Source organism: Bos javanicus, chromosome X, assembly GCF_032452875.1.
Source record: "Bos javanicus breed banteng chromosome X, ARS-OSU_banteng_1.0, whole genome shotgun sequence".
In the NCBI taxonomy this organism is placed as follows: Eukaryota; Metazoa; Chordata; class Mammalia; order Artiodactyla; family Bovidae; genus Bos; species Bos javanicus.
The window spans coordinates 132,554,486-132,570,259 of NC_083897.1; the positions used below are offsets into that span (position 1 = coordinate 132,554,486).

The window sequence follows — 15,774 nt, forward strand, 5'->3', positions numbered from 1 at the left end:
TAGCATTGGTTCTTTAACTCACATAGCATTTAATAACTTGTCCTAAGGTTGGGGATAAAAGCAGGTGAGGGGAATGTAACTGGGGACAAAGAAAAATAATGATTCTTCATTCTCTGAATAGAAAGGTGAGCCTGCTAAGGTCTACACAGAATGTGCTTGTGAGCAGTGCTCCTTCTTTATGAGAGAACCACATGAAGAGAAAACATGAGTTTCCCTAGGAGGTATGATCCTGGGGAAAAAAACAGTGGTAAGCTACTTGAGAAGAACTTGCTTCACAGTATAACTCCATGAGGAAGACAAGACAGTCCCCAAGTTTTGTCCCTTGGGAGCCGCATCTAGGTCACTGAGACCTAGTGAAGTAGGCAGTCGCAGCTGTGAAAGGAGTAGGCATGCTCTGGACAGCTCAGTCTGATACGGGCTCAGTTTCCAAGGGCTAGTTCCTGCTCTGTTCTTTGCTCACAGCTTGTAAGGAGTGTTCTTGCAAATAGGGGCTCTGATCACAGGGGTGCGGGGACTGATGAGAGAATGTGAATGATCAGCATGGAAGCAGCCCAGAGGACATCCCCTATTCATGGGATGCTGCTGCTGCTGCTGCTGCTAAGTCGCTTCAGTCATGTCTGACTCTCTGCGACCCCATAGACAGCAGCCCACCAGGCTCCTAAGTCCCTGGGATTCTCCAGGCAAGAACACTGGGATGGAGGAGCCTGGTATGGAGCATTAAATCTAGAGAAGGCCAGTGTTATTAAAGAAAGTTTTAGGAAGAGAGGGGGAAAAGAGAGTAATGATTAGTTGTTGTGGACTGTGAAATGGGCAGGTTTCTACACTGTCTTGTTTTAAATCTGGGGCTCTGTGTAGTGAGTCAACTTACCTCTGCTAGTGTAGGGTTATAGCTTTGAGCATGTTTTTTAGGTTAATAAATTATTTAAAAGTCAGGGATTACACTAGAGTTTGAGTTTTCACTCTTAAGTTACTTGACAACAAATTGCTTTCAAATAAAAACTTGTTCCAGAATGTCTTTCCTCTGGGGGAAAAAACAGCTTCCCTCAGCAGTTCTTAGGAAAGTCTCTCAATTGAATTCTACCTCACTACATATAAAGCCACATATTTCTCATCTTGAATATAAGTCTATCAATTTGATTTGGAAAAATAATTTTTTCCTTGTGTTTTTTGAGGAATGTATTACTAGTACCCAAGGCTTTTCCATATTTGCATTTGATGAGAAGCATCATCAGAAGCGAAACCTTTGGTGTCGTTGCCTCACCTGTGAATAACTGCAAACAAATCCTCAGTTGTTCGAGGTTTGTTGGGAGACACGAACACACTTTCTGCTTCAGCCTGAGAGTCTTCACTTAATGGTGAGATCACAGAGTCATCACTCGGTGACGATTCTTAAATTAAGAACAAAAGCATCTTTAGGAAGAAGTCACCTGGCACATTGCTGGGCTTCACTCACTTGGGGAACAATAAACAGCAGTTACCTGGCTGCCATTTTTACAATGAAAGAGCTATCACTTAGTCCCTCCGTAACAAAAGCTTTGATCGTAATTGTTTTAGTAAGTTAAAAAGGAGGAGGGATTTGTCTTACATATTGTGGTGCTCCTATGTTGGGTGCATATATATTTATAATTGTTATATCTTCTTCTTGGATTGATCCTTTGATCATTATGTAGTGTTCTTCTTTGTCTCTTTTCACAGCCTTTGTTTTAAAGTCTATTTTATCTGATATGAGTATTGCTACAAACCAATACAATATTGTAAAGTAATTTGCCTCCAATTAAAATAAATAAATTTATATTTAAAAAAAAGGAGGAGGGAAAGCAATACCCAGGACTGTACTGTATTATGGGGAAGAGAAGAAAGAACACTTCAGGAAGTGCCAAGAGACACCTTTCCATTGTGACAAAGGTGTCAACAACTGACCTTTCAGTGAAACCTCATCCACACTTCCTTGGGTCTCCTCTGCTCCGCTGTTATCAGAGGCACTTTTGGCTGAAATCCCTGAAGCAATATTTTCCTGCTCAGAACACTTTTCAGGGCATGGATTTATAGTTGATATCTCTGCTTCAGAGCTGATATTCCCAGGCACTTTGTCATGGTGGTGGCTCATCCCAAGTTGAGGCTTAAGTTGATAGCCTATGTCTGTGACTCGAGTTGGAGAGTCTGACTGAGGTGTGAGCACATCCACAGACTCTGGGGGTGCAGCTTCCTCGCGATCTACAAAAGACAACTTCTGGACCTGCGCTAGGGCTCCATCCGGACCAGCTCCATATTGCAGTGTCTTACCATCTGAATCATTTGGGCGAGCAGCAGAGACCCTCTGAAAGCCTTCCGTGAGAAAGTCACAACTTTTACTTGGTTTGTTTTCTGAAACAGGCTCACTCTCCATATGCATTTGGTCTCTTGTGACACTTGAATCTAGAAGATTGCTACCAGCTGAGGTTACTGTTTCTGGATCACAATGATGCTTCACATCAAAAGTATGTTTTTTTTCTAACTGTAGTTTATCTGGTCCCATCTCAACTGCAGAGAAGTCTAAAAAGGACAGGATGGTGTCTTCAGTGGTGTACTGACATGGTAATGATTTCTTAATCACGTGTGGCCTAATCTTACCTGTGGTGAGAGTGCTTTCCTCCAGGTAGGGGAGATCTGTGTTGTTGCCTTCTTTTTGCTTAACTTCTTCAGATTTACTGATGGACCTAAGGTTAACTGATTTCAGGACCGTGGGTGTAATTGCAAGAGACGGTGGAGGATTGGACCTCAGAGTTTCTCCTACTGTGTTCTGCTTATTATGACTGAAGACGTGTAGTGGGTGGCGGTGGTGGAATGGTTTGTTCAAGACATTATGAAGAGCACTTAGGTCAAGATGGGTAGGAGGTATAATTGGAAGTTCCAGATCTTTACTTAGTGACAGAGCGCCATCTTTCAAAGAGGGTTGCTGGAGGGAAGATTTCCTTTCTGGGACTTTCGGCTTTCTTTTGCTGCCTCCAGGAGACAGTGGGCCAGAAAAGAAAGCAGTAGGGAAAGAGGATGTTGGCGTTTCAGACTGGCTGGAGTAGCCACTTGATGGAGATGCCAGGCCAGCCAGCTTTTCTGGTGAAGCCAGTTTAAACTCATTGTCGACAGAAGGAAGGGAGGGGGTGGTGGCTCTAGATTCTGACTGGGATGTTTGGGATTCAGAACTCTCTGGAGATTTAATGCATTCGATAACAGTGGTACCTGTAGCAGTGCTTGAATTCGATAAAGATCTGTAAGGGTCATTTGTTTTCAAGTCATTTAGAAGCCAGAGGTCTGCATAGTGAGTTGATTCAGCACCTTCATCTTTGAATGGTGGAACATCTGGAGTGTCTAACTGAGGTTCCTTAATACCATGTTCATTCTGGTTCATCCACGAAGGTTCTGGCTTGGTAGGAAGATTGGCATTTTCCATTCGAGAAGGTGTGTTGGAGAAATCGAGAGGCAGCTTCATTTCCCTGGAACTGTGAGGCAGGAGCTGGCCACTGCTTGTCTTTGGTTCTTTCTTCTCAGAAGTGTCCGCATTTCCGTCAGACTTCCTCAATGATGAGCTACGTTTAGGTGGAGTTGGCTTTGCCTTTGGTTTCCTGAAAGAGATGCTTGGTCTCCCCTGCCTCCTGTGGTCTAAGTAGTCCTGCCAGGCACAGTCTGAAAGTGCAGGAGGAACCCCAATGCCCTGGCTGTTCTCCGGGCCCAGGGCTGCATAGTGACAGACATAATTCTTACTGCCTTTGAGACCACAGTCAAAGTGCATGGAGGTGTAGTATCCTTCTGTGTCCACTGAAAAGTGAGAACTGGTGTCAGCTTTGTCCGACGGAGACTTTTCCAGAAAGCTGTCATAAGTGGCCATGCTCGTGAAGCTTGGGCAGCCCAGGCTGTCTGCCTTGGGACGCTCAGGACTAAAATCCTGGCGGCAGGAGGCGTCGTGATGATGGTGTAGGTAATTCCACTCGCTGTCACTCGTGTTGCTATTGTTGGGGTCATCCAACAGGTCTGCCACCGTGGAGGTAAAGGAGTTTGTCCGGTGGCCTCTCACTTTCTCCAATTGGTCGTTGTACTGCTCTGTCACGAAGACACTGGTGTCCTCATTAGCATGAGGGGCCGTGTTGAGTGACAACTCCGAGTCACAGTGTGAAGAGCCAGTGAGGGGAGGCGAAGCTGCAGGAGGGATTGTCTCTGAGGTCTGTGAGGGGCATGTGGAGCTGCTCCCGCTCCAGTTGCCACTGGATGACTGGTGGTCATCTTTCTGGTCCATGTGGCTGCTGAGGAGGACGCCAGCTGTGGAAATGCAGTGGATGGGGCTCCCAAAGGTGTCTGAGTTGGAGGAGATGTCGCAGCTGCCAGAATCGGCAGCCATCCGGGACAGACGTGACCTCCCTCTCTCATTTAACTTGTGCTGGGGGCTGTGAAGATGTTGAGAACAGGCCAGGCTCAAAGCAGGCTGGTGCTCCTGTGCACTGGGGCTGTTGGGGGCCTCACTGCAATCGGTAAGGGTTCTTTCTTGGTCTCCCACGAAAGGCTCCCCCTCTTCATATGCTGAGGGTTTAGCACCAACTTTGGGCTCAGCATCCCCACCTCTGTTGCCCTCCCTGGGAAGGCTCCGAGATCTCGTGCGGCTGCTCACTGCAGTAGTAAACACGGTGTCACCTTTGTCTGCCAGTGCAGAAATGTTGCCAGCAGAATGAGAAAGGGAAGCTGCAATGCTTTGACCTCTTTGAGCTCTGATTCTTCTTCTGGATGGAGCAGCAATCAGAATATCCTCAGTTTGGCACTCCGAGTCCCTGGTTCCAGATCTCCTGTTGACAGTGTTGGAAGGGTCTGGATTTGTGTGCACAATCACATTCCTTTCCCTGGCCACGGGTGATTCATCAGAATCTAGGGCACATGGAAAGGCACAGTGAGATACTTTATGCATCAGCAGATGAACAGACATTCTGGGAGTGAGATACTTTATGCATCAGCAGATGAACAGACATTCTGGGAGCTGTCCACAAGTTTGGATGCTAGTATGTTGAAGTTTTTCTTACAGGAAAAAAAAATCAGTGTATAAAACGAGGAGAAAGTTACAATGCTTTGGGCAGTCTCTCTCTGTCCCTTTGCCTCTCTGATTCTCTCTCTCTATATATATACACAGAAATACACACTGTATGTATATATGTATATACACCAAGAGAAGATAAGTATTTATATCTCTTGTGAATTCTCTCTCTTCACGATCAAATTACTTTACCCCAGTAGGTCTAATATTTTTTAAGTAAAATACATCTTGTTTTTTTGGCCACTATACACTTTTATTTCTTGATATAAGCATAATGAAATAAAAATCATAGAATTCATTATGATATATTCTTATATACAAGAGATACTATCATAATAATTTTTAAAATTATAGGAAGAGATATCTTTAGTACATTGAACAAAAAAAATAGAAAAACTGTAACCAAGGGTATCATGTTATCAATATTCAATATATGAATATGCTTAAAATTTACCTTTTAAAATAATTAATGTCATAGAGTATATCTCTCTTCAGACAAATCTATACTTTTCTAAAAGAGTCTTTCACTGAATCTTGTTTTGCTTAATTTCTACCTTCAGAATATTTTTACAAGTTAGCAAAATACTATATTTCAGCCATAAAATCTGAATGTGCATGCTGTGATGCTAATTCACTCAGTCGCATCTGACTCTTTGTGACCCCATAGACTATAGCCTGCCAGGCTCCTCTGTCCATGGGATTCTCCAGGCAAGAATACTGGAGTGGGTTTCCATGCCCTCCTCCAGGGGATCTTCCTGACCCAGGATCAAACCCGCATCTCTTATGTCTCCTGCATTGGCAGGTGGGTTCTTTACCACTAGTGCTACCTCAGTTCAGTTCAGTTCAGCTGCTCAGTCGTGTCCGACTCTTTGCGACCCCATGAACTGCAGCACACCAGGCCTCCCTGTCCATCACCAACTCCCAGAGTCCACCCAAATTCATGTGCATCGAGTCGGTGATGCCATCCAGACATCTCATCCTCTGTCGTCCCCTTCTCCTTCTGCCGCCAATCCCTCCCAGCATCAGGGTCTTTTCCAATGCATATATGAGTAAATCCATAAAGTCAAGCTTTCACAGTCAAGAATGCAAATTTAAAAAGTAATACTACCTGGCTTACTGAACACCAAACAAGTACACATCATTTCAAAACCTCTATGAGTTACAATAATAGTTGATGATTTTAAGGAAGCTGGTTAAAGGCCGGCTTCCATTATGTGTCCATATAATTGGCACCCGACAGAATGTTTCATTAACAGTTTTATACCACACCTATTTCTTGTTGGACTCTTCTGGGGATACCCGAAATGGTTTTCCTCCTCCTCAGTTTTCGTCTCCGCTGTAGCACAGATTGTGAATGAACAAGAGAGCAGCGTATACTAGCCTCTCTGTCAAAACCGACTCCTGCAACCCACAAATAGGTCTCATTAGCCTTTAGGAATGGCAAACAAATTTTTATTTGCTTGAAACACAATGATATTTATTGATTGGAAGGAAGGAAGAGTTTGGATTAAGCCTGTAAACAAATATAAGGGAGCCCTTATTCAGCTCTTATTTAAATTATGCTGTAGTACATTAAGCTTTACTTCTAAATGCAGCTCGCCACAATAGCTTGCACTGCCAAAAGTAACAAGCCAAGAAGGAAAATCAAAAGACAGAGGAGAGAAAAATAACATCAAAGAATCACTCTCACACAGAAATGGCTCCTTAAGGATTTCTACAACCTTTAGTTACTTACTGGTCTCTTTCTGGGCTTTCTGAAGTGGATATCTTTGCATAGCACAGACAGACAAATATACCACCTGTCTGTCTGTCTCTGTCTCTCTCTCACACATATACACACACACCACCATCACCACCTGTGAGGAAAACAACAACCTAGAGATGTGTTTTTAAAATCATAATGTAACTGCCTATTTCTTCTGCTACCTAAATTGGACACCTTTTGGTCTAGCAACAGTGTCTCATCAATAAAACATACAAGGCAGTCCCCACTTCTTCACTTAAGTGGACCTACCTTCTGTACCAACTGTCAGTAAAGCTGGAATTCCCAGTCTTTACACATGTGTCTGTTTTCTTCTGTAAATACAGGGAGCAAACCATGATTCTCATTAGTTGCTCTTTCCATGGTCTCTTGACACACTAATGCAGCCCTTTCAAAACTAGAATGATGCAGGAGGTGAGGAACTTGAACTGCCATATGCCAAAAGTGCTTTGGAATCTGGTTGCCTCTTCATGTATCCTGATTGTTGAACATGGGGCAGGATGGTCTGTTAAACCTTTGTTCAGTTATGTAATGAAATGGTTTGAGTTCTGCTTAGCTTCATAGTAATAACAGTTTCTAGAACTCATGTTGAAAAATCTGAATGAGATATCATATGATGAATAATTTCAAATGCTATCAGATAATTCATACTAATGAAATTTTCCTTTTTTAGTTCCAACCAGAGATTAAAATCCTTCCTTCTAATCATAATAATTACATTACAGACATAGATATTTTGTGTCATATGGACATAATTGACAACTTTCTCATTAAAGTTCTTTAAATCAACATATAATCTAGGCTTGAGCCTGAGAGTTCCTGAAATAAAGCAGAAGGAAAGATCTTTCATTTTCCTGAATCACAAGACCTATAATCAAAGGACTAAATTTGAAAACAAAATTTTACTTACAGTGCCATGAAGAAAGCAGGTGCTGCTAATAATCAGATGTTTCCAGAACTGAATAAGAGGATGCCAAAATGATCAATTTTGACAGCCATCTCATTTAGATTATGGAGATCAGATAAAGTGTACACCTCTAGGATAATTTATCCTACAAGTTGAATAGGTCATCAGGAAAATTAACTCCCAGCTCACAATCAGCCAATCAACTAGAACTCCTACTTGTCAGGAAGAAAACAGTGTCCACCCTGATACCTGGTCATCATTTGCTCCCCACTTTATATGAGAGAAATTTGAGTGAGGTTAGTAATGGCCATGTCCAAAATGCATCCTGAACAACATAAAATCTTCAGTTATTACATGTTACCAGGATGGAAGTCAGTCATAAAATGGCCATTTTGAGCTTCTCAACGTAAGTTAGAATTTAACTATTAGAGATGCTTAAAGAAACCCCAATGGATAGATCATTTAATTTCCATCTTTGAAAGTGAGACTGTTTTACAGCAACATTTTGCTTACAGCTAAGGTTACCACATTGGAAAATCACCAATTCTGAATTTTTCAATTGCTGCCAATAAACTTTCCAAGAAAAGTCCACACAGGCTTGCCTTTGACTTAGACTAATATCCCAATTTTCAGTACACAGGAGGAGGAAAGCAGAGGGTGAACAGAAGACAGGGTTGCTGGGTTTAGAGCAGAATTCAGCCTTCATCTATGAATCCATGTATTTTTAGGTCAAAAATCAGTAAAAGCAGTGCAGAAGTCTAAATGATCTTTTAAACAAGCCTACCTCCATCCAAGGAAGCATGAAAGTAAGGTTTTATAGTTGATCTATAGGATCATTACTTGCAGTTTTAGAAATCTGGGGCTTGCTGCTCTCTCTGGCAGTGCCCCGCATCATTACCATACGATTAATCACTGCCGCTTTCTCCATTATTTCAGTCAGCTCTGGCCAGAGAGCTATTTGGTGACTTTTTTTTTTCCCCAGAAAAAAACTGTCTATCATTTACATAACAAGCAGCCCAGCAGAACATATGCAAATTGATGTTCAAAACCTGACAAAAGCATATTGAACATCTTCTGAGTTGCGTCCTGATGAAAAAGGTATTATTTGTTTACAAAGTGGTATTCTTAACTGGTACTCCCACCAGTACAGGCTTTGACCATATTTAATACACTGAATATTCTGACCCGACTGCCCCAAAGGAAACGAACAGAGCAATACCAGTGACGTTGATGGGAATAATGCAGGAAGAAATCACTTGGGCATCTTGTTTCATCTTTTCCTCTGGCGTCGGGAGAGGCAGCGCTTTGCTCCAGTTGGTCTGCTTGTCCAGTGTGGAGGGGATATTGTGTACTGGGTTTTTCGGCCTTTGCCCTAACATGACATCTGTATCTTCATCCTCTGGGGGATGGGACTGCAAACAAAGTACGTTCAGACTCAGCTCTCAGAGTTTATACACAGACACACATATAAGGAATTTCAGAGTTTAGTTAAGAAAAATGAGGTCAGATATAAGCTTTCAGGTCAAACGAAGAATTCCTAGGCATAGTTAGTAAGCACAACAAATTGAAAGTTATAATTTCAACAGTCAAACAACACAAAGGAAAAAAAAATCGGCTAAACATGCTTTTCAGGTCAAAGGGAATTAAGAGGAGACACCAGGTAGCCAGAAATCCCCAAACTTGAAACTGAAGAAAGATGTGAGTCTCACTTTCTGGATATCTGTCTCCCCATAAATTCTTACTCAAACTCTTGAAAGCTCTAGGTGACTAGGATCACAGACAGAGGATGATTTAGATGCCTTTGAAAAGGTTTGGAAAAGTGGCCAGAAAGCCTGGAGTCAGGAGACATTCCAGAGCACATCACCAGAAGGATGAGCTGACCTAATCTGAGAGGCCAGATTCAAATACGAGGAGTTAATTTTACTGCAGGACGATAGCATTTGTGAATGATATTTAAAAATGCAGTTTTCCAACACTATACACATGGAAAAACAAAAGTGAAGAACTTCCTCCCACCATTGATAGTGGAAAATACAAATTCTGTTATTGGAGGGAAAGACTCAAGTGGGTTTCCTCTTCAGATTCGGAAGAGTAAAACAGTCTTATTTTCCTTCACCTTTGTATGTGAAGCTTTTCTTCCAGCTGTGTATTTAAAGGCCTTGACTTACATGTGATGTTTGAAAATTCTCCATCCAAACCTTTGATTGATACTAATATTGTCTAACTTTTATTTCAGGGTTGGGCTCCTAGCCCAGATTTTTAAAAAGGCTTCATCCCAAGTTAGATTTCAGGGTTGGGCTTCTAAACCAGATTATTAAAAGACTGTTTGCACCACTGAACCTAGTTTTCTTTCTTTCCACAATTGGCAGGAAGGTGGCTGTATAAAATAAGCATTTTCCCCTCTTATTCCAGTTATGTTTTAATAATACTCTGTGCTAAAAATCAGGATCATTCAATAAATTCTCATCCTCACATTTGGAAGCATCACACCCTGTTGACTCAGAGGATTGCACATATCGTCAAGTGAACTGTCCTCAAGTCCCCTTAAAGAGAAGATTCCAGAGCCACTTATTTTAAATTAACCCCCAGCATTTGCTTACCTTGTCAGAGGTATCTGCAAAGCCCCCCAACACACCCAACAGGATATGATTACCCCCTTGAGAAAAATGTGTTCGCCATGAACGTTTGTTAGCAAAACATTGCAACCTTCTTTCTCTCTTCAGCTTTTGTGCAGATTCCCAGCGAAGCGAATAGCTCAAATAAAGTTGGAGCACAAAAGACTTTGTTTCCTAGGTAACTTCCAAAAAGGAAAAAAAAAAGTTTGGTGCGTGCAGAAAGAGAGACAGAGAGGGGGAGAGAGCAGGAGCTGGAGAGACACCCCCGCCACACACACACACCAGAGGCCACATTATGTAGGCGATTCCTTCCTTGAATAACAATGGACTGGGAAACAAAGAAGGAATAGTGACCTGACTACAGTCTCTGACCAGCAGCCAAAAGCACTTTGTATTTAACGGTGACAGGGACAATTGGCTGCCAGAGAATCCTTTTGTCCTGTTCTCTTTTGATTTGAGAAGCTGAACCTTTACAGTTCTGATAAATATAGGGCAAGCTTAAATTTCCTTTCTCTGAACTACAAAGTCCAGGAATGTCATTAGGTGAGGCTTTGAACAGAGCCTTCATGCAACTGGGGGAGGGAGAGGCATAGAACAGCCAATGACATTACTGTCTGCTTTATATTTTATTTAATTCAAGTTAGGGAAATACTACTCTTTAAACTGATTTAAAGGAATACCTGTTGGTTAGTTAGAAATAACAGAGTTTTCCATAAAGAAAGAGAGAAGAAAATGACAGTGTATAGAGAGAATGGGATAGGCTGTGACGGAATGTTCTCAAAACCAGTACCTTTCTACTCCATGGGGTCATGTGGCAACATTCAGTGGGGGAGGGCGAACGGGTGCTGTTAAACTATGAACATGAAATGCAAAAAAAAAAAAGAGAGAAAATTAAAAATAGGCACACAACACACAGTCCGGTTAAGCCAAATCTATGATATGAATGAATGAATATACCAGGATAACTTCTTTCCTTCCTTCCTTCTTTCTGAATGCATCATTGTTTTATAAGAAGCAGCATGGTGTGGTTAAGAGCACAAATTCTGGAGCTAGACTGAGTTCGAATCCTGGTTCTACCTCTTATTTGCTGTGTGACCAGGAGCACTAAGGTCAGTTTTCTCATCCTTAAGGTAGGAAAAGAATAGTATCTGCCTTTTAGGGCCATTTTGAGAGTTAAATGAGTAAATATATGTAATAGGCTTAGAAGAATCATGGCACTTAATAAGTTCTACATGTTAGCTATCGGATACTATTACCTATTATTATTATCCTCACTTTGTAGCTATGAAGTAGCTGTGAAATTATCTTTGTACACTGTAATTTGATACCTTTTAGATCCCAGTCCCACTTGCTAATTTGGGAAAGACCAAGTTATTTTCTTAGAGTGAGTTTATTTTCCTGTGAACTGTTTGGAAGAAAATGTCTTGTGTATAATTTCCTCCACTGGACTCCTCAAAATTTGCCTCTTCCTCAGATTCATAGACTGTATTTGAAGACAAGGCCAGTTTCACAGGCATGTGACCTGTGCAGTCATATAGGACCCCACACTCAGAAGGACTCCATTCTTGGTTTAATGCTGTTGCTATCTTGAAATTCTAAGTTTTTGAGTAATGAGCCCTTGTATTTTCATTTTGCACTGGACCCCACAAATCACATAGGCAATCCTGTTAGAACAATCTAGTAACCAGAATCCCCTTTTCAAGATCTACTGAGAAGGACAGTGAAACTCTTTTAAACTCTGAACCATGTTAGCTTTGGATTCAATTAGCCCTCTAGTGCAGCATTTGGCATACAATATTGCTTTAATGTAACATGAATTATCTCTGGATGTGTCTTTTCATCTATTAAGGTTACTAATTCCTAGAGGTCAGGCGCCATATTTAACTTTCCTTTCAGTTATCCATGATGCCAGCAAAATGCCTCCTCATTTGTAAGAGCTCAACAAATTATTTGTGTATTTGAATGATACCAGCTCTTTGTGTCTTAACAGTGATGGGAAACCCAAATAAAGTCAGGGTCATGTTCAATATCTCAGAAGGAAGCAGACACCACAGACTCCAAGGGTACTTACCATCTTAAGGCAAATAGGCGAAAAATAGAGAAAACCACAAACAACTCTTGGTTTCATCAGAGGCTTAGCATTGGTGCACGCAGTTCTAGTTCTTGAGCCTGTGGCAGATGTGTTTCGGAGGGGAGGAACATTCCAGGTCTAATTCTATTCTAAGTTTGTAAATTTTAACTGACAGGGTTGCTCATTAACTTCTAAGCAAAGCAAAAGCCATCTCCTCCTGCCCAGTTAACTTTGCTCTAGATCTTATTTAAGGACATAGTTTTGTGGAGTCCATGGCTCCCTCATTGAAAGCAACTGTTTTGAAGATGTGGTGTATGTGGACAGAGACTAACTGGCCTCTATCATAAGAATCAATCATAGGTAGTGACATGCAGGTCTCAAGTAAGACACTGGAGTGTGCAAAACAGAGAACTCATGGAAGCAGGAAAAAAGGAACCTGAATGCAAAACCTACATGGAAATCGAACCTGTTTGCAAGAAACCAAACCAAAAGTGCTCATGAAAGGATTTCAAAAAATTACACAGCAGGAAGCAGCAGGGCAGAAAATATATTAGTGATTAATAATAATAGAGTAATTTTGGTAGTTTGTCTTAAATCTCCTTAGTTTTCCTGTTGAATATTTTTTTTCCGGGAATGAAGGATGAGGAGTGATTTTTATTTCTCAGCTGTTTGAGAAACGCCCCCATCCCATTAAACAAGCATGAGGTGACACCTGGGAATGACTAAGGATGGAACGTCCAGAGAGAGCTCTGACTGTTCAGTTCTGGCCACCAATCGAGGTTTCCATGGGTTATACTCCACAGAAGATTCCTTCTCAGCTAATCAGCCTCTCCACTCTTTTTTTAAACTGCAGTATTTACAATATTGTATTAGTTTTCAGGTGTACGATCTATTCCTTTGATAGTAGCTCCAGCCTCCAGCTTGCGAGGGCTGAAACTAGGTACTCTTGAGCTTGTGTGTGTAAGGATTGTGTTCTTTGGTTCCACCACCTAGACACAAGCATGCAAGGCCCTGCAGATGATGGTCTGTCTATGTAGAGTATTTTAGTTCATAATATTCACATGGGCTGTGGTTATATTCTCGCCATGACTTAGTAATTGCCTTAGCATAATATTTTAGACCTTCCTCTTTCTTGGGTATTTGGTCAAAGGAATTAAAATCATTTGGATTATTTCTGATTAGGTTTTTCTATGGCAAATACAGTAGTTCATACAGTGTTTCCCCTTCCTTTTGCAGGCTTCCACTGTGGCTTTCCCACTAAGTTTGAGAGGCCTCAGACTCCGTGTTGCACCATTTTAGAATCAGCCACCACCAGTCATCTTGTCCCTGACAAAAGATGCTTCTCTGATGCTTTTGCTGCATTTCTGTCCCTGCTGGCCCCATCAGTTACAGCCTCAGACCCTTTCCCTGGGTTCCTGTGGAATTGCTTCAATAAGAGCTGGAGTTGTAACCAGTGTTCAGAATAAGAAATAATAGACATCATACTCAACAGCTGTCAAAGAAATATTTTTCGTGAATAATGAAAGAATATTTTCCAAAACCCCAATTTCTCTTGTGGGGTGTGTGTGAGAAAAAGTTCATTTCTACACTTTCATGGCTATGAACAAGTATTTCTCCAAAGATCTCAAGACTTTCTCCTATCTTTCTGTTACTGCCAAAAGAAAAAAACAATCTACCCACAGTTTACTTTCTTTTCAGTTTTATTTTATATGCTGATGGGGGCTTGTTTTGCTTCAAAACTTTCCAGAAGACATCTGTTAAAATGCTGTGGGTATTCCAGCAGGAAATGTTTTGAAAAATTGGCTTTGGTTTGTGATCTAACCGATACCACATGGCATTTATAGCAGTCAACTTTCAGAGCTGATTTATTACTATCATGCTGTCTTAAACACGAGAAATGTTTACTAGAGAATCAATGCTGCGGCACATTTGAATACAGCAAAACTGTCCACTGCAAGCCACTCTGGGCTCCTAGTGAGGTAAGGTGATCTGAAATCTTATTCACATCCTGCCCTGGGGCTTGTTGTCCTTAGACTGAGTCTGCATTTCTGCACAGAGTATGGCCTGTCTGCGAGATAGAGGGGAACTTGTCTGCCTCAGATTTTTCTTCACTGGAGTGTGTGTATGTGTTGTACACAAATAGGAAGTGCTGTGATCTTTCTGAAAGGCTTAAAGGTGTCTGGCATACCTTCTTCACATATGACTCTCGCTGCTACAATTACACAGCATTGTTATTCCCTTGAGACTGTCCCAAAGTCTCCTGCTGGCTGACACTGGCCTCCTATCTTCCCAGAATGTTTAATAACATCATGTTAAACTCATACTGTGTTGCTCTCTTTCCTCTCTTCTCAACTCCAACCTTTACCAAAGTGTACAACCATGGGGAAAACAAGAGGATGAGGTAAGTCAAAGTCTAGGGCTCATCGCAGGCTCTCCCTGTCCCTTTCCTGGTCTCTCCCTCATAATCACACTCTACCAGGCAAAGCAAGGCCTTCATACTTCCCCAGCGGGCCTGAATGCAGCACCTCACATACCCAAAGCCTTCACATCACTCTCCTGGTCAGTTGTGAAGCTGGAGAGAAGCCCACAGACGAGCTCACATCTCCATGCTGAGAACTCCTGGTGATAAACCCAAAGAAAGAAATCTCTCAAGCAGAATTCTGGACAGTGGTTTGTAGGCTAAGAGGAAGATATTTAGGAATAGATGCCTATTGAGTTCTTCTTTTAACCACTCTATACACTAATGTCTATTTAAAGCACATGTACAAATATTCACACTGGGAAAAATGGCCTTATCCTTGTTATGTCTGCTTTTCCCAGTCATACGTTTATTTCTGTTCCCTGATATTGACACCACCACTTCCTCAATTCTCCTGAGAAGCACTTTACAAAAGGCCAATATGCAAATGCAAAGGCACTCAGTATCATTTCTCATCAGGAAGATTCAAGTGAAAACCACAGTGATATACTAGGGGCTAAAATGTAAAAGATTAATAATACCAAGTGTTGGCAAAGATGTAAAGCAACTCAAACTCTCAAAAATTGCTGGGGAGAATTGAAAGTGGTGTAGCCACTTCAGAGACTAGTAGTGTCTGAACTTAAACACATGAACTTAAACAAGTGTCCACCTTTAAAATTTTTTTTTTTTACTTTTAAAACATTGTAGTAGATTTACAATACTGTTAGTTTCAGATGTATAGCAAAGTGATCCAGTTATACACAAATACATTCCTTTTCATATTATTTTATATCATAGGTTATTACAAGATACTGAATATAGTTTTCTGTGCTGTACAGTAAATCCTTGTTTTTTTTTTTAAATCTATTTTATATATAAGGCTGTGTATCTGTTAATCCCATACTCCTAAT

At 41.3% G+C, this 15,774-nt stretch overlaps 1 protein-coding gene across 1 annotated transcript in view; it reads right to left on the reverse strand.

Annotated features, from left to right (window-relative positions):
* The window catches only part of NHS (NHS actin remodeling regulator), a 345,093-nt gene that overhangs the window by 5,390 nt on the left and 323,929 nt on the right, over window positions 1–15,774 (reverse strand). Inside the window, exons 4-8 of the mRNA XM_061408043.1 lie at window positions 11,125–11,187; window positions 8,939–9,131; window positions 6,320–6,451; window positions 1,921–4,887; window positions 1,262–1,388 (exon numbers count right to left, since the gene is read on the reverse strand). Of these exons, the coding sequence (XP_061264027.1) occupies window positions 1,262–1,388; window positions 1,921–4,887; window positions 6,320–6,451; window positions 8,939–9,131; window positions 11,125–11,187 (3,482 nt within the window). The remainder of the gene's footprint in view (window positions 1–1,261; window positions 1,389–1,920; window positions 4,888–6,319; window positions 6,452–8,938; window positions 9,132–11,124; window positions 11,188–15,774) is intronic.